Source organism: Mus musculus, chromosome 2 (assembly GCF_000001635.26).
Source record: "Mus musculus strain C57BL/6J chromosome 2, GRCm38.p6 C57BL/6J".
NCBI classification, from domain to species: domain Eukaryota; kingdom Metazoa; phylum Chordata; class Mammalia; order Rodentia; family Muridae; genus Mus; species Mus musculus.
Genome location: NC_000068.7, coordinates 68,342,756 through 68,367,630, shown reverse-complemented (window position 1 = coordinate 68,367,630; position 24,875 = coordinate 68,342,756). Strand labels below are relative to the sequence as shown.

Below are 24,875 nucleotides of genomic sequence, written 5' to 3'. Positions count from 1 at the left end.
GTTTGGGATTGAACCCTGTTTGTTTTCCAAACTCCCCCGCCCCCCACCCCCACCCGCACCTCCATGTACTTTCTTATTGTAGGAAACTTCATAGTGCCAATAGAAAGAGCAAAGAACAAATGATCTCTGTTAATGTTTTAGTGGTGTTACTTTCCTACTTCAAAACAAAACAAAACAAAACAAAAAATAAACCCTATTTTTTTTAATGGTTTTCCCAGGACTTCCTCAGGCAGAGCAGATAGTATTGCTGAGTGTACGCCCCACACCCTGTTTTATGCCTATTTCTGTCTAAGATTTTAATATAGTTAAAATGTCAATGATATACTCAATGCATGTATGTGCACCTCTTGATGATCTTTTTTAAGCAGAAAATTTGACGTTGACATGTAAAACATAGAAGAGATTTTTTTTTTTTAATGGAACATATACCAGAGGAACTCGAGAACCTCATCCTTTATCCATCATTTATGTTCTCTGTTTCTTTGTCTCCCGGTCTCCCCTGTTTTTCCCACATGAGTCTGGAGAGGCACTTGTTAATCCCAGCTTGTCGCTCACCGGGAACTTCTTTCAGGAGCTCACAGGAAGCCACATTCTCCTTCTGGCTGTTGTCTTCACAGACAACAGTCACTTTTAACATCCATCTATTCACACGCCTCAAAGTCTTCCAAAGGAGTCTTGACACATAGAGCATTTGCATAAATTAGGCCTGATTTATGCATTAAGGAGGTTCATTCATTTTGTAGGTCAATAGCATGCTATACAGTCTACTCGCTTTTAAATAAATGCTCCGCTTAGTGTGAAAGTTGAATTATTTCCTTTTTGACTTGAAACTGTACTTTGTTTAGTTTTTTTTGTAACTTATGATTATGATCCCGACCATCAGTATCTTATTCATTTTTTTTAACCAGTCCCCTATAGCAGTTTTCTCATGTTGTGTTCCCTTTACCTCCTGGGAAGCCCTGGCTTTATTTTTAGGGCTGCTGCTGATATGTTGCGGGGGCGGGGGGGTGGGGGATGGGGGGTGGGGGGGGAGTATATCAGGTTCTTTGCTTATGAATGGCCTTCACACTTGAATGTCCCTTTGTCTCCTGACCACCACTCTTTCCCAATCAGCCTGTGCTGCAGCTACGTGTTCCCTGAGGTCCCGGGAGAGCCAGCGACTTCCCAGGAAAGATTTTTTCCTGTGGCTTTGAGAGACCATTCTTAACGCACAGAACAAATTTTATAAGTTCTGTCATTGAGAATAACCCAAAGGATAAGGAGGGCGTGGGCAGATATGCTAGGAAAAGTGTGTCCCTTTCAGCACGCGACCTTAGGACCATTAAAGTCATGGGGGAAGCACGTCTGCAGTGCTTTGTGTGGAAACGCTGAAACTTCCACCGTCATTCAACAGAGGGCGGCTCCTCCTTTGTTTTGGCTGCAGGTGCTAATGCTGACTTTGCAAAATGACCCGCCCACTTTAGAAACTGGTGTAGAGGATAAAGAAATGATGAAAAAATACGGCAAGTCCTTCAGAAAGTTACTGTCACTGTGTCTTCAGAAAGATCCTTCCAAAAGGTATGCCACTTTTGGAGTGGGAGCGAGTGCCGGCCTTTGAGTTTCCGCAAAGCTGTGTTTGTGGATGAGAAGAACCTACATTAAGTCTGGCCTCTGTGCACCATCCTGTTAGTGGGAGGAAGCCTGAGGCTGCGGGGGGGGGTGGGGGGTGGGGAGTGGGGGTGGGGGAGAAGCCGGTGTAGCACTAGGGGGAGGGGGCAGGACTGGAGGAGGGTGAGGGGGGAAGAAGAAGCCATGGAGGTGGAGGAAGAATTGATCCTGCTTGCTTGGGGTAGGCAAGTAGGTACTGTCACCAAGAGAAAGTGACAAAGCAGATGTCAGAAGACGCTGGCAGGGGCGAGGGCAGCCGAGCTTGCAACCTGCACTAGGTAGGCTGAGCTGACCTCCCAGGACATCCGGCTAGCTCCAGTCTAAACCAGGCCAAGTTACTGAATTTTGCATGCGCTTCCTTTTAGTTGCAGAACAAGTTGTCTGTGCCATTAACAGATTAGCAGCAGATGAAAGTTTACCTAGAAAGATTAATCCTGTGAGCGGAAGCAAATGGCTTTAAATGAACTTAGTGTTTACTCTGTAGTCTTAATGTTACTGCCCTGCACGGGAACAACTGTCATTTTGAATCTGTTTCTTCCTTTTTAATCCCGGGACTTTGAAATACCCCTGGCATAGACAGTGGAACCCAGAACCCTTTATCATCTACAGGAGAGTTTTAGTGCTGCGCATCAGCGGCAAGCCTATGCCTTGTATAGATTTGGCATCTCTCTAACAGTCCTGGATAGTCTATCATACGTTCCCCAAGGTGCTGATGTTTTGCTTAGATATAATAATAATAATAATAATAATAATAATAAATAATAATATTCTGAAAGTTCCCCATTCAGGGATGGGACCCTGTTGTTATAAGGCACTGCTTTATTCCAGTCATAAATTCTTCAATGGATTAAGCTTTTAAACTTTTTTTTCTTTAAGCAGCATTACGGTCAGTTAGGCGAGACTTTAACTTACAAGCAACCTCTGTGGTATTTTGGGACTATTTGCTATTGTGAGTTTTTAATTATTTCCCACCAATAATCCGCACAGGCTGTTTGTGCCCAGTGTTTCTCCTGTCCTTCCTTCCCTTTGGTGTTTTGGGGTTAGTCTTCCTCCAGTGATCTTGCCCTGGCCTTACTTGCCACTCTCCTTTTGGTGACAATGCTCTTAGATTTTAACTTTGTTCTCCGGGTTCTGCTTATCCTTTCCTTGTTGGAGGGGCGTCATTGCCACAAGGGAAAAAAATGACGTGACAGAGAAGTGGTTGAGCCTCCCTCCTCACCTGGTTCGAGATAACCTTGCATTTCTGCTTAGTTCTCTGTCTTTACTGACAGCCTCTGGCATTCTGGAATAAGTTGAGGTTCCACCTAGTGGCTGTGACAAGTAATGCCACCCAGCTCTGAAAGTGGTTCCCCAGGGTCGACTTGCTAGTGTGATGAAGTGACAGGTTTGTGATTTAATCCAAAGAAGTTAGATTTCAGTGCAGTGTATTTAACAGACATTTAAACGGTTTGGTTTCTTGAGAAACGTAGAGACTTTTCCAGGTGTTCCACACTGTGTGAGTTCTGAATCCTGATCCCCTGTGTGTGAGACAGCTTGTCCCTCAGTGAGACAGTGAGCCAGAGAGAAGAGAGGCGGAGCTTTTGTGAGGCAGCCTCGAGTTAGGGTTGATGTGTGCAGGAAGCCTCTCCCTCCCCAGCTGTTTAGCCTGTGTGAGCAGGTGAGGCCTCCTTGCACGCAAGGTATATGCAGCTGTTCTCAGCTGGAGGAGTGACAGAGCATTAGTGCTGCACCCCCTCCCCAGAGGCTCTGCCTGTTCATGAAAAGGGAAAGACGTTGAAGATGGATGTGAGGACGAGCACAGACAAACACACAAACAGTCATCAGGATTGCGAGTGTAGAAAAAGAATTATTGTTGATATAACGTATAACTTAAAACACAGCCAGCATGAAATAAACAAATAAGCATTTATGCACATGACAAAATTTTGACATTTTGGTGATGTTTCCAGAGAACTTTTAGTCCGTCTTTTCTGTTCATGCTGTTTAAGGCTTTCTGCTTTCTCTCTCTCTTACTTTTTTCTTTCCATTCTCTTTCTGTAGTGATTCAATACCTAGCGGGATTCCGAGCTCTATTTTTTTTTCTCATTCTCATGACTTAATTTCTTTGTCTATCTAATGGGTGTAGTAATTGTCGATCAAAGGATCGTTCTGAGGATGTGGTGGAGTGACACCCGAGAGTTGCCCGCAGAGCCAGGGGTGAGCCCCAGAACTCAGGATATAGAGACTGCCTTCATCATTTGTAAGAAGAATCGCTGCCCTTTTGTTACTAATCACAGGACGCTAATGCTGTATCTTTTAAAACCACTGTTACACGATAGGCTTTTGTTGATTTATACAACAAATTCAGGCTTTTAGAAGGACACACGTTCTTCTTTATATGAGGAGACTCATGGGAGTTTGCTGTCTAGAGGTGATTTAAATCCTCTGAAGAGAGTTTCAGGAACAGCAACCAGGTTCAAGAGGGTTTAGGAGTTGCAAGAAAACTGGCAATTCTTGCGAGATTTGTGTTGCCTGCATTAGCTCTCCCTGCAGTCTTATGCAGTTGACAGGCAGCAAAGCCCTACCTAGTGCTGAGGCATGACAACCAGTGACAGCCACGGTGCAGGGATAACCAAGACATATCTCCTCCTGCACTCCCATGCTGGACTCTGCACCCTCCTCTTGACACAGAGTTGAGGTGTAGGAGCCCTGTGCCCCATAGAGGTTTGTGCTTTGCATAGCAGACTATCATTGTTATTTCCTAATAAAATGAACCTTGACCGTATAGTTTAACATACTCGTAAATGATGGCAGCCTATAGGAAGAGTGAACAATTACTTTGAGCACTGGGGGCTGGGAGGGAGCAGTGGTTACTGTTACATAGATAGATCTGTCAGAAATGAGATAGACTGGAATATTACTTTGCCTAGGGAGGGCGGGAGAGCCATGCATAGCAGTTCTGCCTGAGGTAAGTAAGGTGCTGGAGTTTATTAAAGCATGTTGTTAGAACTGTTTTGACTTTATAACACTCAATCCTGAGTCCTTTGAGATTCATTTGAGTCTCTGTGGACTTTGGCCCATCCATTTGTATTGGAGGAATCTGTTGAGGGATTTTCTTCAATGATGTAGGTACTTGAGTGCTGCATTGTTTTTACAGACTTCAGACTCAGTCATCACTCATAGCCTGGACTATTTCAGGGGCTGGTAGCATTTTTAGCATTTCTTGTAAAACAGGGTTCCCTGTTACATTACCTATGCACTGCTATGTGGTGGTTAGCAGCCACGTGAGAGGTGGGCATGAAGATCCCTTGCTCCAGTAGAACTCAGAAGGCAGGCAGGGTTACAAGCTGCACAGAGCGTTTTGTGGTTGTTTCTGTGAAGCTGAGTTCAGCAGGCAACAGGCACCTCAGCCTGCCTCACACATTCCTTCCTTCCTTCCTTCCCCTCATTTCTCCTGCTTTCCCATTCCCCTACTTTCTCATGGAGGGAGCTTGACAGATGTGTGGTTTTACTCTAAAGCTATGAACACTTGGAGCTGACTTCAGTACAAACCAGTGACCTGCTGTTGAATTGTTCTCTGTATTTGGAGTAGAGTGACCTGCAACTTAACAATTGTGCCTATTTAAAAAAAAAAGAAAGAAAGAAAGAAAAAAGAATTTTTTAAGCCATCCCTCCCTTACCTTATGGTGTCATTGTAATGAAGGGTAAGGGTGGAGTGGAGGGGGCAGAAAAAGATTTTCTCTGCAATATGCTTTCCCCCTTTATATTTTTGGTTGCCATAGAAATGACCTTTCTCAAGAAAGGAAAGAATTTTCCTAGTTCCATTTCTCAAGGTTAGTCCAGTATTCTGCAGCCTTCTCTCTACCTTAGTTTAACATTTGACCTTTGGCGTGTACTAGGGGAACGAGGGGTTACTGGGGAAAGGGAAAATCATTTTGGGTCCCCAGATAGGCACCTCCCCTCTTCCCGTTCTTTGTTTTGCTAGCCAGAGCCTTAATTTTAGTGCCTCCCCTCCCACCCCCCTCTGCTCTTCCTCACTGTGACTAGCAGATGCTTAGGCCTCAGTGCTGGCTAAACTTAGCCGCAGGAGTTACAGTCCTGCGCTCAAATGTCTACCAGCATTGCCTTCACTTCACGCTGGGGTGTGAAATTAAGCTACAGTAGCCCACTGTTCTGTGTCAGGCACTGGGAATATAAAAATGAATTCTACAGGCTCCTTTGCCTTGGAAGGGCTTGTGACATGACTAAGTGGAGCTATCATGGACAGGGATCATAGACTGAGATGAATTGAGAAGAGGAGTGGGAAAAGCCCAGCTCCCAAGCGAGCAGCAGCAGTTCCCAGCAAAGAGACCTACTCAGGCAAGGTGGGGGAGAGTGCCCAAAGAAGTTGTCTTCTGAATTGTTTCTTGACTAATGAGCAAGGTGTACTAGTTGGTTATGTGAAAAGTTTTGAGTCAAGAAAAGCACTGCCTGCGTTGTCACAATCTAACAAGGGACAGGTAAGAACCCCAACGTAGTTGAAGGCAGAATTGCACGAGGTTGACGGAGATAGACTTTGGGATCATTGAGCTTGGTTTGGTTGCTACCTCTGAGGGTAGGCAGCACAGACTGATGAGCAAGACGAATAAATATACAGCAGAATGGTAATCGATGCATTATGTAAAATGACTAAGTCCTTTCTCATCTCCAAGTTCTTTGTTTTTAAACAAGATGTAGACTCATGCATTTAATGAGTTTGCCAAGGGATATGGCCCTCCTGTTGCTTAGACCTTTATTTAATCAAAGCAGATATCAATTAGCAACTGTTTTAGTGGATGCATGACTTGGGCTTGTTTGAGAAGGATTTTATAACTAGCATTCTTGAAATTGAAAGGAAAAAGTGGTAACACTAAAAATCTGCCTTGCACAGAAATACAGATTTTGACTGTCAGACTAAGGCAGGTGCTGGCACATTTTAGCAGTAGCTGCCTATCATTCTAGGCACAAGGACACTTTCTACCCTTGTACTCTCACCCCAGTATCATTCTCTTTGTACTTTAGCTAGCCTGTGAAAATATTAATATCCCATGATGCTTTCGTCTCCCTTCCCATTTGCCATTATGAAAATTTTACAACACACAGAAAACGTGGGCAGTAGCTCAGTGTTTGCTCCAGTCCCCCGCCCCCCATTCCATCACGGTGAGCGTCCCCATCCTCTGGGTGTTCTGTTTATTTACTGAATTATTTGAAAGTAAGAGACCATGCTTCACTACGTGTTTCTTCCAAACAAGGTCATGTGCCCACGTGATCATGATGTTTTTCCTTGTGATCACGTGATCACTTCAGAAAATGAGCAGTATATATATACATACATAAATATATATATATATGTGTGTGTGTGTGTGTATGTATATATATATATATATATTTATATATATATATATATATTTTTTACAGGCTTCTTCTCTGTGGTCAACTTATGTATTTCTAAATGTCTTTTGTAATTTTTGCTGCTTCCTTTCCAAACCCAGTGTTTGATCAAGGATAATGAGCTGTGTTTGGCTTTGAATTTTATGTCTATTTTGATCTAGAATGCTTCCCTCATCTCTTCTCCCTTTTCCTCTATCATCCTGAAGATTCTCCTGCAACCTACCCTTCACCCCATACTCCTACTTCCTTCCTCTTCCTTCCCCCCCTTTCCTTCTCTTATGGTAGCAGTAGGACATAACCTGCTGGATGTTAGGTGAGTGCTGCTCCATTGACCAACATGTCTAGCCTTATCTGGATGAGCATAATTAGGGCAGCTTTTTTCCCCCTTTGTACAGACACAAATAGAGAAAGCTGATAGGAAATGGATTCCTAATTAAGGGAGTATTGACAAAGGAAGCTATTCTTTATGGACGATTGTCAGTTGAACATAGAAGGAATGCTAAAAGTAGGAAATCAATGTCCGGCTACCTCCTGTGAAATATTTAAGGCAAAAATGGTAAACCACAGGGGAAGGGTTTCAGCAACAAGATATCCATACAGCACGCCAAGACGCCACTCAGCACGACACTGGCTAATTGCTGTGGAGAAGGCAGGCCTTCCAGTGTTGAGCTTTGGAGCCTGGGGACCAAGCAGTTACACTTAGCATCAGTGTTAATGTTCTGGCCCATCGGTCGCCTCCGTGAAAGCGGAGCTTGAGAAGGACAGATCCAAACTGTGAACTTTGGAGTATTTACAAACTCAACCAGTTATGCATCTCCTATCCAAACTCCGCAATTGGGAATGTTTCTAAATGTGTAATTTTATGGGCAGTTTAGACACCGTTCATTTGCATGATGAGATGTCTTTGAGCCTTCTGGACCTGACTTTAAGTTTAAGGCACATAGAGCATAGAGAAGCAGGTCACATGATACCATAAGGAAGTAGACATATCCAGAAATGCTTGTAAGGGAATTTGTGTTTTATTGATTACCATACTATTTTAAATTTCCTTGAAAAAAAGTGGTCCATATACAGTCGAAGCAGTTGCTTTAATACTCCGCAGACTGAGCCAGCACACAACATCTGTCTGTGAGCCCTTCTCAGTAGATGCTGCTCCTTGGAAATCACAGAACAAAGTTCACTCCGTCATTCCTTTGACAAGGTCACATTGCAGTTTGTATGGCTTCTTAATAACATAGGAATTTAGCTCCCAGCAGTTGCTCTGCCAACTTCCAGAAACGCCAAAGTTGACATACTGAAGTATACGAATGGAGGCTGGGAAATTGATTGTGCCCAAACCTTAACTCACATGAGTTTATGTGTTTGGCAGTAGAGGAATTTGGAAAGAACTAGAAAACCGACATTGCTTTATTCGGTGCCAGCTTGTGACTAGCTTGCTTGTTGGCTTTGCTTGCCCTAAGAGCAGTCATCCAAAAATGCTCTAAGGTTAAGCTGTAGTGTCAAGGAAGTCTATTTATTATGTAGCAATTGTTTCAACTCTGATTTCTTATTCATCTTTCAGGCCCACAGCAGCAGAACTTTTAAAATGCAAGTTCTTCCAGAAAGCCAAGGTAACATGCTGAACACCCCCAAGTCAATCCGCTGTTTTGAAACGGCCGAGAATTCGCTTCCATCTGATTTGATGTTAAACCGTTGTTGGGATAATCTGTTTTGCAGAACAGAGAGTACCTGATCGAGAAGCTGCTGACAAGAACCCCAGACATAGCCCAAAGAGCCAAGAAGGTAAGCGCGACCTGCCGCCATCATCCTCAAGGGTCCTCTCCCCAGCCTGAAGTGAAAACCCTGAAGCAACAGGTAGATGGTTCCTACATACTCTGGCTTGCCGTGCAGAGATGACCTGATCCCATGACTCTGATAAGGCGTTTTCCTTCTGGTTATCTCAGGGCATGGAGAGAGCACGAAGCTTGCAGGGTTTGGATGATGAAAGGAACGCGAGTTTCCTACGTGCGATGTGTAGAATAATAGTCACGAGTGTTTGTTCACATGTGCACATGTGCCTGTGGAGGCCGGGGATCCGTGGCAAGCATCTTCCCTCAGGTTCTCTTCACTCGTTGTCTGAGTACAGTATTTCTCACTGAACCGGAAGCTCACTCCCTTGTCTAGCCTGGGTGGCCAGCTCCCGCTGAGCCAGCTCCAGGGATGGAATTGTCTACATTCTTAGCTCCACTGCAAGCCATCTTCAGGGTTACAGTTGTGCCTGGATTGCCTGGATGTCAGTCCTGACAGTGCGGACTCAGCTCCCCAAATTTTACTGACCAAACCACTTTCCGACCCCAAATTTGATTGTAAAGGTTAGTTGAATATCCTCACAAAAGACTCATGATACTCTTATAGCCTGCTTTATGTTCGCTAAGTTTAGATTACCTACAGTCTTTCGGGTTTTCTAGTCTCAAAATAGCATGTGATTATATCCGTATTTACCTATTACGGATTGTTAGGGGTTTCATTATGATTAGTATGAAATCTAGTGAGCTGTAGCCATCAGTGTGGTTACTTGGTTTTAAATTTAGTGTCATATATTAATTAATTATATATTGTATTATATATTATATTTAATTAATAATAAAAAATGTGTGCCCTGGGGGCTGGAGAGATGGCAGAGATGGAGGTCTTCTAATGGTTGACAGAGAGGGGAACCTGAGTGGGTTCCTTGGGTGGTATTGGAGTCTAGTCTGGGCTCTTTTGATCACAGGTCCAAAATGTCATCCAGAGGTCTCACCTCCTGCCCCAGTCTCTGTACACTGAAGTTACGTGTGGCGCCCACCCCCCTCCTTCCCAGTCTGCTCTGTCTCAAGAGCTTCTCCTAGCTCTCTAACAACCCGACAGCCCTTCCACCTTCCTTTCTTTTCTCCTAATTTTCACTCTTCCTTTCTTGTCTCACTGTGTAGCCGAGACTGGCCACAAATCCATGATTATCCCGCCTTGCCACAAGAGCTTGGACACCAGGCATGCAGCGGTCGTCACTGTACACAGCTCCTCCTCTGTTTTAAAATTGTTTAGGAAATGATTATTTTATGTGTATTGCTGTTTTACCTGCACGTGTGTTTGTGCACCATGTGTGCATGCTTGGTGCCCGTGAAGGCCAGTGGAGGGAAGCTGATGACCTGAAACTAGAGTTATAGGTGACAGGGAACCACCATGTGGGGGCTCGGAATGGAACCTGGGTCCTCTGGAAGAGTAGCCAGTGTTCTTAACTGCTGAGCACCTCTCTGGTCCAGCCTCCTCTGTTTTTTTCCCCCTTTAAAAAAGTTATTTGTTTTACCTCTTGAGACTATAATTTAATATAATATAATTTTCCCTTTTTTCTTTCTTCTTAACCCTCCCATGTACCCCTCCATGTTTTCTTGCAATTTCATGACCTTTTTTTTCATTAATTGTTGTTCTATACATATATGTACATGTATGTACATATATTCCTAAGTATCATCTGTTCAGTCTATATGATGTTACTTGTGTGTGTGTGTGTGTATGTTTTCAAGACTGACCGTTTGGTATTGGACCACCAACCGGTCTGTTCGTCCTTGGGGAAGACTACTTCTCCAGCTCCCAGCTCTCCTCAGTTGCCCACAGGTAGCGTTGAGGCCCGTGGGCATTCCCACCCACTTTGGCAGGTCTGTTGCTGCTGTCCTTCCTCAGGTTGTGTTTCAGAGGTTGGCGAGACTTTGTGGGTGTAGCCTCTGACATTGCTAGGGACAGGGTCTCACAGCAGACTCCCAGATCACAGGCTTTCACAATCTTTCCACCCCTTCTTCCTCAGTGTTTCCAGTAAGGGAGTGTTTTGTAGATGTGTCCATTGGGACTGGGCTCCACAACTCTGCCTTTGATCTGGTGTGGTTTTCCGTAGTGGTGTCTGTTGCAAGAACTTTCCTTGCTGAGGGGTGGAGACTACACCTGCCATGAGCATAAGGACAGGTGTTAAAGTCCGACGCCCAGGTTTTTAACTGAACATTTGTGGTAGATTTCTAGCTTCCCCTTAATTTCCTCTTCTAGTGTTTCTTAGACCCTGCTTCAAGATTAACTGTCTGACTATGCACAGGAATGCCTTTCAAAATTAAACAAAGACAAACACGAGGGTCGATAATGAAAAAAAAAAAAAGAAAAGAAATAAAATGACTTTCTGCCTAATAAAGGCCGAGGTTCTTAATATTGAATTTCTAACCTTACAGTCTTATCTCCAGAAAAATGAACCATGCTTGGCTCCTTAACACAGTGCAAACTTTCCCTGTGGACTTTGATCAATTTGAGAAAATGAAGACTCTGTTCGGGCTATGACTTTATTTTCTTTCCTTAAAAATATCTTATTACACATAGTGTGCTGTCTATCCCAAATCCCATTTTGCCTTTGTGTTGGGACAGTGAGGAATAGAACTTGGAGAGATGTGAATATCCAACGGTATCTTCTCACGTACCTTAGGTCTTTCTGCATTGTCGTCGTCATCATCATCATCATCGTTGTTGTTCTTGTTTATTGGATTTTATTTTATTTTATTTTGTTTTATTTTGCCTTTTGCTTTTCTGCCTCTGCTTCCCAAGCCTTAGAAGTAAGTGCCGGTATGTACCATTGTACTTACGTGCTGAGGTCTTCATTTTAGGCATTAATGTGCTGTCTGTCTCTCCCACAAAAAGTGGCTTTCTATCTCAGAAGTCTGTAAAGGATTATTAAGTAGTGTGTCACAGCGAGGCTTCCTCACCCACCCAGTTTCCCACTCAATAGACCGCAGTTGTTTGCTGTGTGCATGCATGATACAGAAGAGCAGCCTCCCTGCCTCTCCTCCTGCCTGGCTGGTGGTGAGCAAACATGACTATGTTCACCACTGGGCATCTCTCTTGCTGCCAAGGCCATGGGAAGCAGATGCTACTTGAATCACCACGTGTAGTGAAAACCTTTCCTGTAGGATATTTCCATGTTTCCTGGCTTTTCACAGCACTTTGGTAACTTTTGTTTAAAGCTGGTTTAGGGTTTTTAATGCTTAGGCTTCCTTACACAGAGGTGGATCTCCTCGCTTCTTGCTGTCCTGTTTCTTGTGGGGTTTCCTCAATTTTACGCTTGTTCCAATGATGTGGACTTGCTCCTCAGACATCACTCCTTGATGCTAGGTTACTGGTGATCTCCTCCTCCTCCTCCCCTTCCTCCTCCTCTTCCTCCCCCCTCCTCCTCCCCCTCCTCCTCTTTCTCCTCCCTTTCCATGTCCTCCTCCTCCTCTTCCTCCTCTTTTTTTTTTTTTGGTCCACTCCACTTTGTTGTATTCTAAATAAAGCTATGACCATTTATAACTAGTACGTAAATAACAAATTTGTCTGTTGCAAAAGCTTATGATCATTTTGCAACTCTGTTGATTTTAAGTTTGTCATAAATAGTATTTAATATGATTCCTTCTTGTTAACCCAAATTAACATGTATATTAATATGGATGATTTTCATATTTAAAGGATACACAGGCTCATATGCGATTGTTCTCTGAAAATCCCTTGTAGCCATCACTACTATTCTTTTGTAAGGAACTCTTGTGCATGCATGTGCACACACACATACACACACACACACGCACATGCAAGTACACACATATTCACACAGTTTTCCTTATAAAACTGTTTTTACTCTTCTGCCAACTTTAGGGAATATTCTCACATTTAGGGATCATCTTGATTTTCTTTGGTTCTAATTTTTTGTCTTTGATGTGGAATTTCTGTGCGATCCCTGGTATACAGTGAAAAGTAGTGAGGGACTTGATGCTCCTGGACCCTGAGCTGCTTCCTGTATTCTTAAGCTAACAACAATCTCCAAGAGCTGCATTAAGCACAGCTAAGGACGTTCTTTTCTACTTCTTCACATTTGTTCTTGTTCATGAGCAGGAAGGGTTTCCTGCCATCTCTGCCTTTCACATAGCTTTCGTGTGTGTGTGTGTGTGTGTGTGTGTGTGTGTGTGTGATGGTTATTTCCATCTCCCTTTGGATGCATGATTGCCAATGGCTTACACTGTTGGAGTGAGAAGGCTGGGAGCACACTGTTGAGTTAAAACTGAACCCAGATGCCAACGGTTGTACACATCCATGTCAGAAATGGCTATCGCCTAAGCTGTGTGCCGGAGGTGTGAAACTTGAATGACCTCATTTGCAGCCAATACTCACTTGCTTTCTGATACCCACACAGGGCAAGGCAGGGGAACAGCGGTCTTAGCCACACAGATGGCTAAATGTCACTGGTCAGCTGGAGATCTTAACTGAGAGGGTCTGGGTTTAGATGTACTGTTCACAGCTCTTCTTACTGTGGTTGCTGAGTTCTGGTGGGAGGCAGGATGTTAGAGGGTCTGTGTTAGCGTGTACTAACCTCACAGATGACAAGTTAGAAGCGGCTAGTAGTTAGCTAGTCAGTATCAGGAGAAAGGGAGCTAGGCATGGTGGTGTGCCTCTTAATCCTAGTACTTGGGCGGCAAAGACAGAGGTAGGCAGACCTCTGAATTTGAGACCAGACTGGTCTACAGTGTGAGTTCAAGGCCAGCCAGGTGACCCTGTCTCCAAAACAAAACAACATAAAACAAAACTAAATAACAAAGAAGGAGAATGGGAAGTCAGCACTGCCAAGGTGGGCACAAACATTACGAATTTCTTTTATCAATCTGCTAAGATTGTTTTTGTAGTTTAAAGACTTAAAACTTTTAGCCCTATTTGCTTCTAGTTTGTGTTTCGAAATCACTAGGTAGAAATAACTACAGTTTGGGGCTGGAGAGATGGTTCAGTGTTTAAGCGCTGGCTGCTCTTCCAGAGTTCAATTCCCAGAAACCGCATGGTGGCTCACAACCATCCGTAATGGGATCTGATGTCCTCTTCAGGTGTGTCTGAAGAGAGTGACGGTATACTCACATACATAAAATAAATACATCTTTTTTTGAAAAGAAAAACCAAGTTCACATTTTTAAATTCTGTGGTGCCTTATATATTCTTTCACTTTCTGTTTTGAAATAATTTCAAACTTGCAAGAAACTTAGAAGAAGATCTCACAACTTTCTGCAAATATTTTCTTTTTCTGCTCTTTCCCTGGAACAGTTCGGAATACATAGCACACAAGGACACAAGGCGTCCTTTGCCCACAGCTGCACCTTTGTGTATCTCCCACACAAGGACAGTCTCCTATGCCACAGCAGCACAGTGACCAAAGGCAAGATGCTAACACTAATCTCTATGTTCTGTTATGCACTTCTCCGCTCTTCATCAAAGTTGTTGATTTTCCAGTGTTGTCAGTTCCCCTACAGGTTCTCATCTGCAATTCCTTTAGCTGCTTGGTTTCCTTTCATATGGAGCAGCGCGTCTCTTGTAGTTGCTGCACTTTTGAAGAATCCAGGTCGGTTATTCCGTAGACTGTCTCCATAAAGACTTAGCTGATATTTCTTCGTGAGTGCACTGACCAGCGTGTTTTGACAGGCTTCTTAGGAGTGAGGCTGTATTCTGGGTGTATTATATTACGAGGCACACCTTGTTGCCTCCCTCCCATCCTGCTGAGGTTTAATGGTGACTACCTGCTTTAGGCGGCACCTGTCAGCTTCTTCATTAAAAACGCAAGTACAGGAACCTACTTATCCCCCAGGTCATGACATCTTTTTTTTTCCAAGGCCGTATATACGCTCTGCGTCATTATGGCTGCACGTTCATAGGATGTCAGGGGTAGGAATTCCTTGGGATTTGTAGTGGACAGGGTACATTTGCATCAGACTCAGGCAGCAAGTGAGGCTGGTGCTATTCTCTCTCCATCTGTGCTGGGCACAGCTGTGGCCAGAGTGAGCAGCCTGACCTCTTTGTGCCAGCATCTCTGACTCTGTGCTGCCCGGGGCTGAGCCATGGAAGCACAAGGATGTCTGGCCTCGTGCTTTACAGCAGCAGATGCTGAGTCCACAACGATGTCCTGGGCATTATGTGAATAACGGGGTCACCCATGGCTGTGGACAGCTGGGTGTTCTACAAGCACATAGGCACACAGCTGGGGTGGGTGACAGGGATGGCTTCTCTAGCACTGCGTCCCTGGATGGGATGGACAGAGAGCTCTTGGCGAAGCTCACAGAGGAGGAAGGCGGTCCCAGCCTTTATTCTTTGGAACTGTGATTTCACTGCTGTTGACTGTTCAGCAGTCTTTATATTCTCTTTTTCTGCCCCATAAGAGCCAGAGCTAACCTCTGCTATCTTGAGGTAACCTCTACTTCCCATGCACTAGTGGAGAGCATGAGAGTGGGGAGCTGCAGTGTGCACGGTCCTCCTCAGGAGCCTCCACACCACTTTTAGTCGCTTGTTTCCTTCTTTGTTTCAAACAGAAAGGAAGGGAGAGCAGGCGTTGTTGTTACATCTTGCCGGATGGTAGCATGACAGGGACTTCCCAAAATGTAATGTGAGGTAGGCAGGGGCTCCATCCTCAACCCTGGTCTATGGTCGATGCTGCTTCTGCCACCTCCCGAGGAAGGGAAAAGGGACTGGAAATGAATTCCATAAGGGGCGGGGCTGCTACTCGTGGGCATGCCGAGTTGTCTACTTTCAACACAGGTGGGGTGGGGGAGTATCCATGCCATTTGTGGCCACCGGGGCCTGCTGGGAGAGGTCCTGACAGTGGGAAGCTAGGAGAGTTTGGTAGCTCTCTGGTGGGTTTGGGCGAATCTCAGGTGGTAGAAGGGCTTGAAAAATCTGAAAGGGGAGACATGGCTAGTGAGAATTTGTTAACACCACTCGTTAATCACCTTTTGTTAAACAAGTGATTAAATCATGAGCTTAGCTTCTCATTCATAAATGATAGAGGCAATATCCTCTTGTGCTTGTGTATATAGAATTGGGCAGTGCATATAGCATAACAGTTGGGACATATTTTGCAATAAATAGATGTTACCATATAATGCGTTTTATCACCTTATAATCATTCATGTTGCCTCTACCTTCACCACTTTGCTCTTACAATGCCATTATGTCTGTTTTGTGCTGGCTGTCATGGGTTGGGGGTGCATAGCGTCTCTTTCTGGCACTGCCCCCAGTAGTGGACTCTGAGATGAAGATAGATACAGGACAGCCCAGACGGTGGAACTCACTTTTCATTAGGGAGCACAGAGCACACATCCCTGTAGCTCCAAGGGTAGCAGAGAGTCAAACCATCAGATCACGTGCCCTGGCGTATATACTGCTGGTGTGAGAACGGTCATGGAGCTGGTAGATAAGCCCAGGGGAGAGGAGAGAGAAGCAGTGTGTACCGTTCACTTGCTTGTGCTGGGCTAGGTAGTTGGTTCATATTTTCTGTCTCAGTTTTTGCATCATTAGAACAGTCAGTGACATTCTGAATGTGTTATCTCTTGAATAGTAGTAAGTGGGAGATATGTTGAGTATGGCCCCAAAGACCATAACTATGTTTAAATAGCTGTGGAAAAGTAAAAACCTGGTGTATACTGCTAAGCCAATATTCAAGACCATCAATATTCGCCTCAGTTTTCAGACTCTAAGTTGAGATCCAGAACTCTGGGCCTTGACTGCAGCCAGCATCCTGACTAGGTGGCTCCAAAGCCAACTTCTCAGCCTCTTACCGTTTAGGTTCTGTAGTTGAGAAAAGCAGGAAACGACTTTTAAGCTTCTGCAAAGCTGTCTTCCTCCCTCGTGCCATCTCAGTTCAGTCAGGTGTTGAAACCAGAAGAAATGAGGTGGTTTTTAGCTTTGTTCCATGTTTTCCCAGTAGAGGGCAGCAGTTGCCTTTAGAGGACCCCAAGGGAAGGTTAGGCGTGTGGAAGCCGCAGCCCTGGAGCAGAAGCTGACTGAGGTAATCCGGTTAGTCAGGTGGCTGCTCTTTTATAGGACAGGTAATTGAAGGGTGATGATCTAAGTACTTGCCACTTTTATTTTGAATTAAAGATTTTAAATCTGTGTTACATTTTCTTTAACAAATCAAAGAAATGTAATAGACGCAATTCATGTGAAAACCAAGAGTCTTAAGTTTGGGAGATAGATTGGAGTGCTTCCAGGATTTCGTGATTCAATTAATACAGTTTAGTAGTATCAGGCTATTTTCAGGCAGTTCTTTGGTTTCCGAGACACCTTAGTGCTGGGTGAACAGAGGCAGAAGGGACTCCAAGTGTGTGCTAACTAACTCCGAAGGAGGAGGAGAAGTGAGCCAGACTCGATTCCAGCTGCCACGTGCGCTAAGCATTGTGACAGGAAGCAACCTTGGAAGAGAGGGTTTATTTCAGCTTATACGTCCGGGTAACGGTCTATCTCTGAGGGAAGTCAGGGCAGGAATTGAAATAGAAACCGTAAGGAAACACTGCTTACTGGGTTACCTGGATCATGTTCAGCCAGCTTGTTTCTTACACAGTCCAGGTCCACTGCCTTCATCCATGTGCCCAGGGATGGTGCTGCCCAGAGTGGGCGGGCCTCCCCATGTCAATCATCAGTGACGACCGTTTCGCTCAGACATGGCCACAGGTGAGTCTGAAGGCAATGATTTAGTTGAGGCTTCCTCTTTTCAGGTGATTCTAGGTTGTGTAACGTTGACAACAGAGGTATCTGGGATACGCAGGTGCATCAGATAGGCTCGGGGCTGCAGTCCTCTTAACTCGTGTGTTTCTTAACTCTCCTCCTACAGAAGCAACTGCGTGTGTTGGTGTACCATTGAGGGACCACATGCTCCTAGAGAGGATGGTGGAGGTGTTACCTCTCATAAATGTTAGGGCTACTGTTCGGCAGGTACAGTGTCTGGGGCAGGTCTTCCGGGGACAGCGAAGACGCAGAGACTCTCATTCCTTCTTAAGTGTAAGGTCAGTTTAAAAGACTTCCTTTGGTGGGAGCAGTGCCTTCTCCCACTAGGGGGCGCTGTCAGAATAGTTCATTTCAGTCCTGACCCTCGGAATCGCTGACTGTTGTATAAAAACAATCTCGCTGCTGTCGATTGTGTCCTTTTGCTCAGTATTTGTGCTGCGTGTGAATTTGACAGAGGTGAGGGCAGAGGCAGCAGCAGGGCAAAAGCATCACAGAATATTACTTTCCGTGCAGACGACCAAGCAAGAGAAAACAAAACAACCCCCAAACATTTTATTGTTAAATTTTTCCCCTCTCCCTGGGTTTGCTATGCTGTGTGTTTTTTGTTTGGTTGGTTTTTTTGTTTGTTTTTCTCTGATCCTCACTTGGAGGGAAAGCCTGTGCCTTTTAGATTGAGGTGACTTTTCAAGACACTGAGCTTTGTTAGGTATGGGAGGTTTGGGGATCCATTTTGGAGATTTGGAAACAGCGATAAGAATTCTGAAGTAAGAGACGCTGGTTTTAAACTGCCAAGAACTGTCAGCATTCTGTCCTGGAAACACTTGGGCGGAATCATTGGCTGTGTTGCACGGCAGCCACGTGCTTGAGGGCGGTATGTTCGTGTGCAGTCAGCGCTTCCCGTTTGCCTTTGACAGACTTGCTCAGCTTTCCCAAGGATTTGTATGTACATGGCTGTGTTTTCCAGGATAGGCTGCGTATGTTTGCTGATGGAGAGCCTTTATCCCTGCTTGCATCCCACCTCCCGCCCACAGTTCGCCAGCCTCTGTACCTGACTCCCAGTTCACAGCTTCCTACTTGGAATCTTCGTGCTGCTTCCAGGATGAGACCTGCAGCACAGGGAGGGCAGGGCCGCGAATGGTTCCTTCATCCCTCTGGGCTCTGTTTCCACCGTGCCCACCTCAGCCACTGGTGGGTTTATTGCCTTACAGAGTTTGGCACCGGGAAATAGAACCTGGGAAATTCGCACGTGTTTCCCACGAGGGCTCTCTGCTGGTCCTCTCCCTGGTTCAGAAAGCTGCCCCTCAACCAAGCTGCACTTTAACGCGCAGTGTCTTCACGCGGTCATGTTTTGTTTGGACATTTGCATGGCAGCAGGAGGTCGTAGTTGGAAGGTCTGGAGAAAAGGACTAGCTGGGGGGAGAAGCTGAATGTTGGCTGGGTTTTGGGGGTAGGAACCCATCCCCTTTCCAGCCTGAGCTTTTTGCTTCCCAACCTCTAGAACTGTAACAGGCTTCTGGCTTTAGCTTCTGCACAGCCATGCCTTCCCCACCACGAATGAAGGACCGTGTCCCCGTTAACTGTGATCCAAAAATCGATCCCTCTCTCCACAGTTGTTTCTGTCAGGTGTTTTGTTAACGAAGACAAAAGCCACTCACTATTGCTGTAGCTCCAGGGTGGCTGGGTGAGGCTTTCTCATGTCTCCCGAAGCCCCAGCTGCTCCATGGTCTTAGTCTGTACCACCCTGGCCCTGTGACTGCAGCTCCATGGCCCTGTGACCCCGAGACCCCGGTTCTGTCATACTCTGTGTCAAGCTGAGTTCCCGCCCTTCGACTTTGCCGCGGTGCAGCCTCTGAGTCCCGTGGGCTTAGGAGCAGTGAGTGATCTGTTAGTTCCTGTGTAGACTGTGCTCAGCACTGTCCCTGCAGGTATTTTTTAAGGAAACTTCGGGGAGTAAGATGGTGGTGCAGTGGCCTCTGGCATAATCCCGAGAGCAGGAGGAGACAGCTAAACCTTTGCTCCAGGGGGATCTCTGAGGTTGCTCTCCGCTCTCTGGGATTCCCCTGGTCCACAGCTAAGATTTGGATGCAGCTGATTCAAGGTTTAAAATCTTTCACTACTGGGCTTTCTGGGAGTCCTTAGCCTAAAGTCGATGGTTGAGCCACTCAACAAGGTGGCTGGTGCAGGGGGTTGACATTTAGTCCCGCCCAGCATGTCCTCTAGCCAGCAGGGAGCATGTGCTCCCCTGCCACCGTTCAGTTCACTTACTAAGGTGCTCCAATACCTGGCTAAGTTAATTCTCCCTAATCGTGTGTTCCTAAAATCTTCTCCTCTCCTCCACTGAGGGGAAATCGTGTTAAACTTTCCTCATCTCAATCTTGAAAATCTTGAAAATGAGTTTGGCATTTTGGAGGTGGGAAGCTCAAAGTCACTGATAGTCAGGAAGTGTGGGGCATTGTGGGGGCAGGAAGGAGTGCTGCGGAGAGAAGCCTACCTTGTGCCTTCCTACCCCCTTTCCGGTCCTGTTCCCTGAGTCTCAGAGACCATGGTAGGGGAGCTGAGGTGCAGAACAAGTTTAGAAACAGAGAAAAGGGGGCAAGGATGGGGGCTGTCCTTGTTTGGAGCTAATCAAATGTGATTGGTTTATTAGAGATTCCGGACTAACTTTTTGAAAGGCAGAATTATTTTGTATTTTTAGAAAAGATCTTTAAAACTCAGTCATTTTGAAAACAAATTAAAATTGAAGGAATCTAGTTAAGGTTGCTTTGATAACAGATTTTTTTTTTGAAGCTTGCTCTTTAATTACTGCTGACACATTCAAATGCTGATTTAGAAGCATCTGAGAAGTTCTATTTACTTTCCCAGACTCAAACACAAAGGGAAGGAGCCCTGTGCAGCCTGCTAGGCAGCCACTGGGCTGAGGCATGCGGAGGGAGCGCTCACACTTGAAAGGCTGCATGGAGCTGCTTGGCTCCTCAGCCAGCTTGTTGGCCTATGTGAGGGAACTGGCCAGGCCCGAAGGGCATGCAGGGTTGGGGGAAAGTGCAGACCTCTCACAAAGCCTCAAGCAGCGGCCAGGGGAAAGGCTCTGGGGAGCTAAGCAGCGGCCAGGGGAAAGGCTCTGGGGAGCTAAGCAGTGGCCAGGGGAAAGGCTCTGAGGAGCTAAGGGAGAGAAAGCCTGGGCCACCTAAATGGGCTTGAAGGTCAAGCTCTTCAGAGCTGGTCCTGGCACTGCCACCTGCTCACGAGGGAGCCTTCACTGTGAGCCCCTTGTGGACATAGCCAACTGTTGCCTCTCACTGATTTGTAGGCTTAACGACCAGAATCCTCAACTCTGTGTCTTTCAACCAGTCAGCTGCAGTTCTCCAGCTCTGTTGACCTTTGAGTCTCACCTATTCTGCTACACCCTCGGACTGGAGGTATTCCTCCCTCTGTCTGCACCCCCAAGGAGTCAAAGAGCGAAGCTGGGGTCTATCAGACACTATCATATTTTCAGATGTCGGTGCATATCTTTATGTGTCAGGTGATGTCTATCATCTTTTTGATGGCTACATGACATTCTGCTGCAAGAATGATTAATTAATTAGTTCTTTTAATTACAGAGGGGTGAACATCACTGGGTGTGCACTACTGCTAAAATGTTATCTATTTGTTAGGATATATTCCAAGGAATGAAATTGTTTCATTAAAAAAATGACCTATAATTGTTAATGAGTAGTGTGCCTTACCAATTCTTAAAATGTAAGACGTTTTATTTAACTCTACATCTTAGTCTGGGGTTCTAGTCAAGTAATGCTTTACACACACACACACACACACACACACACACACACTACTTACATAGACAGCAAGCCAGATACACATTACTTGCACAGACAGGCAGATAGACACAGTATGATACCTTATTACTTACACAGACAGGCAGACAGACACACATTGCTTACACAGACAGGAAGACAGATATTACTTACATAAACAGATAGACAGGCACAGGGTGCCTTGTTTACACAGACAGGCAGATAGATACACCTCTACTTACATAGTCAGGCAGGTAGACATCCATTGCTTACACAGACAAGCAGACAGGCAGACGTTGTTTACACAGACAGGCGCGCACACTTTTAAGTACTACCTCATTTCCACAGGCAGGCAGACACAGTATGTGCTATCTATCTCACGGGTACTCGTCAGTATTTGGCATTGCAGTCAGCGATACAGCTTTGGTTTGTTTTGACTTTCTCCTAGAGCTGTACTTAGCTATTTTGTAGCGAGATTTCGGAGCTTGAAACTGTCGGTGGTAAGTCAAGGAAAGATTCCAGTGGGCCCTATCCTAACGCAGAAGGACCTGCTCTTGGGAGATTGGTAGTGAGGGACTCTGGGCCATCCTGTTCTTTTTGTATAAGGAATTAGGCCAAGTGTGGTACCCGCTGAACGTGCAGTGCTGTGGGGTACTTTTCCTCATTGCTCTGTCGCTATAATCGCCTCTGTCCAGAGCAAACAAATGATACAGCAGCTGCAAGCTGGAGAGCGCCGGACTGGCCCTTCCATCATGCCCTGGCTCACGCCTTTGCAGGGCTCACCACAGAGACCCCTGTCAGCTGTCTGTGCTGGCCCTGGTGTCTGGCATGGTCCACACCCACGGAGAACTTCCCGATGATGTTATCTGCTGTGGACCTTGGCTGGCAACCCTTGGGGCAAACCAGCAGGCTTGCCTTCTCAACCTCCTGGGTTTTTCTTTTTCTTTGTGAAGCCAAGACCATTTAAACCCAGCACAGCCTTGATCTCACTGTGAACGTGCGAGTGCAGAGGAGGGGAGGGGTTGCCCGTTGTACACGTGAGCATACGGAAGCATTTAAATGTCACACCACGCTTACCTTTTGGTTTTTGAGGATATTGACGAGAAAGGTTATTGCGCACCCCCTGGTTTCTATGTGTGCGGAGTGCAGACACCCAGCAATGGTGGGTGATCTTGTTTTGATGTAAAACTCTTCATTTGCAGGACCCTGAGTCGCTGACTGACGTCTATTTAGAGTCACTATTATTTGCTTCTGTTTCTGATTCAATTGTGAAATTCTGATTTCTTCATGGCTGGTGAATTTTTTTAAGTTCTCACCATCCCCTATTCATCCAATACATGCCAACCCCTAGCAGAATCTATCTCTTTTCAGTAATAAATACCTCCCAAGCAGCCTTTTCTTTACAGCAGTGCCTCTCAACCTTCTAACACAGCAACCCTTTAATATATTTCCTCATGCTCTGTTGCCCCCCCCCACCATACAACTATTTTGTTGCTACTTCATAACTGTAATTTTGCTACTCATATGAATCATAATGTAGATATCTGATATGCAGAATATTTGATATTCGGCCCCTGTGAAAGGGCCGTTCAACCTCCAAAGGGGTTGCGACCTCCAGGTTGAGAATTAAAGTCATCTGTGATGCTGTTTCTATGACACCCTACCGTTTCTCCTTACTACCTCTCCTGTAGATGTTTGCCTTTCCCCTTCCTGTCGCTTCCTCATAGAACGTGGTTTTGAGATGAACAGGGCCTGTAGCCATGCCCTGTACATGGGGAGTCACGATAGGCAGATCCTGGAGCGTGGCCCATTAAAGTTGGGATCTGGAATGTGATGTCCAGAGTGATTCAAAGGCTTCCTCTCGCTTGAGTGACACTGATTGGAGGGTGTGGTACATTTAAAATGTGGGGCTTACACAGAGTTGAGGCTGGTAGGTGTGGGACCTTAAAGAGGTTTTTTATTTGTTTGTTTGTTTTTTTCAGAGGGGTCCTGATGGTTGGGTGTGCCTGTGAGAGGCAATTCTTTACGGCATTGTTTCAAAGGGATTGGTGTGTGTGTGTCCTTAAGATGGAGGCCGGGTGAGTTTCTTTGATAGGGTGCGTGGTTGGTGTGCTGTTGAGGTGGTAGTTAGATATTAGCGGCTTTCTGTCTCTGTCTTTGCTTCTCTTTCTGGTTTCCTGGACACCATGAGGTGATCAGGTTTCCTCCAGGGTGTGCTTCATACCATGGCTTGCTGTGATGCCACAGGCCTGAAGGTGACCCAACCAAGTGACCCTGAACAAAAGTTTTGGAAGCCAATAGCTGAAACCATCCCTTTCCTCTTAAGAAGCTGAACTTCTTAGTTATCTGTCACGGCAACAAAGTGTGACTCACATAGCTCCTTCGGTAAGCAGGCCAGGTGGTGACGATGCATGTTCCAGGGATAGCCCCACTGTGTCCTGCTTCCTGGGCTGGAAAAGCCACATTGTTAAACTGACACCAAAGGGTGAGATCTTGCTGACTGATGATCTAGCCCTAACTGAAATGCCCACCTTGTATCTGCTGCTTATCTTTCTCTGACCCCTTCATCACTCAGTGTTCCCTTAGAACTCTGCATGTTGCTGGAGCATCTGAGCCTCTTGCTCGACTTCACATCCGTCTGCCCGGTAGCATTGTGTTAGAGATGTGGAGTCTCCCAAAGTGTGGCTTCTTATGGCATTTACAACGCTCTCATTGTCATGGTTAAAGTTGCCTCCAGTGTCTCTGGTGTTAGCAGCACAGGCCATCACCTTCACCATCTCCAGAAGGCCCAGAAGATGTTGAGGAGACTAATGAATGGGCAGTGAGGTTTTGTCTTAACAAGTGCGGAGTAGGAGGCAGTGACGTGGAGAGGTTTCATTGGGCCATCAAGAGATGCTTTGGAAATGGTCTGACCTTGTTGTATGGGTGAGTTTTTAATGTGTGCAGGGATTAAGTACCTGAAAACTGAAACCATAATGACCTGGGAATTGAAGACCTGAAAGAAATCTTAGATAGTGTCCTTGGTGCTAGAGCTGCCCCATCATGGCCAAGGCAGTCGAAGAGGCTGTAAACACATGAAGTAGGGTGTTGATCCTTTATCTTTCAGGACACCTGGCAAGGCTGCAGTGCTGGGCCAGTTGGTAGGTATCACTTCCTCCATGTATCTCCGCAGCTGTATAAATGCACATGATCATTTTCTGTTTGCCAATAAGTAGACAGGATGGAGACAGTAATCCAAACCACTTAAGAACAAAGTCTGTGAACCACCTGGATATCCAAAAATTTGAAGTGTGTGTGTGTGTGTGTGTGTGTGTGTGTGTGTGTGACACACAGAGAGACAGACAGAGAGACAGAGAGAAAGAAGCATCAGCACCCAGTTGGTTTTGTCTTCTTCTTCTTCTTCTTCTTCTTCTTCTTCTTCTTCTTCTTCTTCTTCTTCTTCTTCTTCTTCTTCTTCTTCTTCTTCTTCTTCTCCTTCTCCTCCTCCTCCTCCTC

The 24,875-nt window shown here is 45.5% G+C and overlaps 1 protein-coding gene across 9 annotated transcripts in view; it reads left to right on the top strand.

Moving 5' to 3' along the window:
• The window catches only part of Stk39 (serine/threonine kinase 39), a 261,664-nt gene that overhangs the window by 104,478 nt on the left and 132,311 nt on the right, over nucleotides 1–24,875 (top strand). For all 9 annotated transcript variants that reach the window (XR_003953672.1, XR_001783147.1, XM_030251876.1 and 6 more), the window contains 3 exons: nucleotides 1,424–1,557; nucleotides 8,597–8,645; nucleotides 8,752–8,817. Coding sequence is in view for 7 of the 9 variants with exons in the window: in XM_030251876.1 (XP_030107736.1) it covers nucleotides 1,424–1,557; nucleotides 8,597–8,645; nucleotides 8,752–8,817 (249 nt within the window). In the remaining 2 variants the exon portion in view is untranslated. The remainder of the gene's footprint in view (nucleotides 1–1,423; nucleotides 1,558–8,596; nucleotides 8,646–8,751; nucleotides 8,818–24,875) is intronic.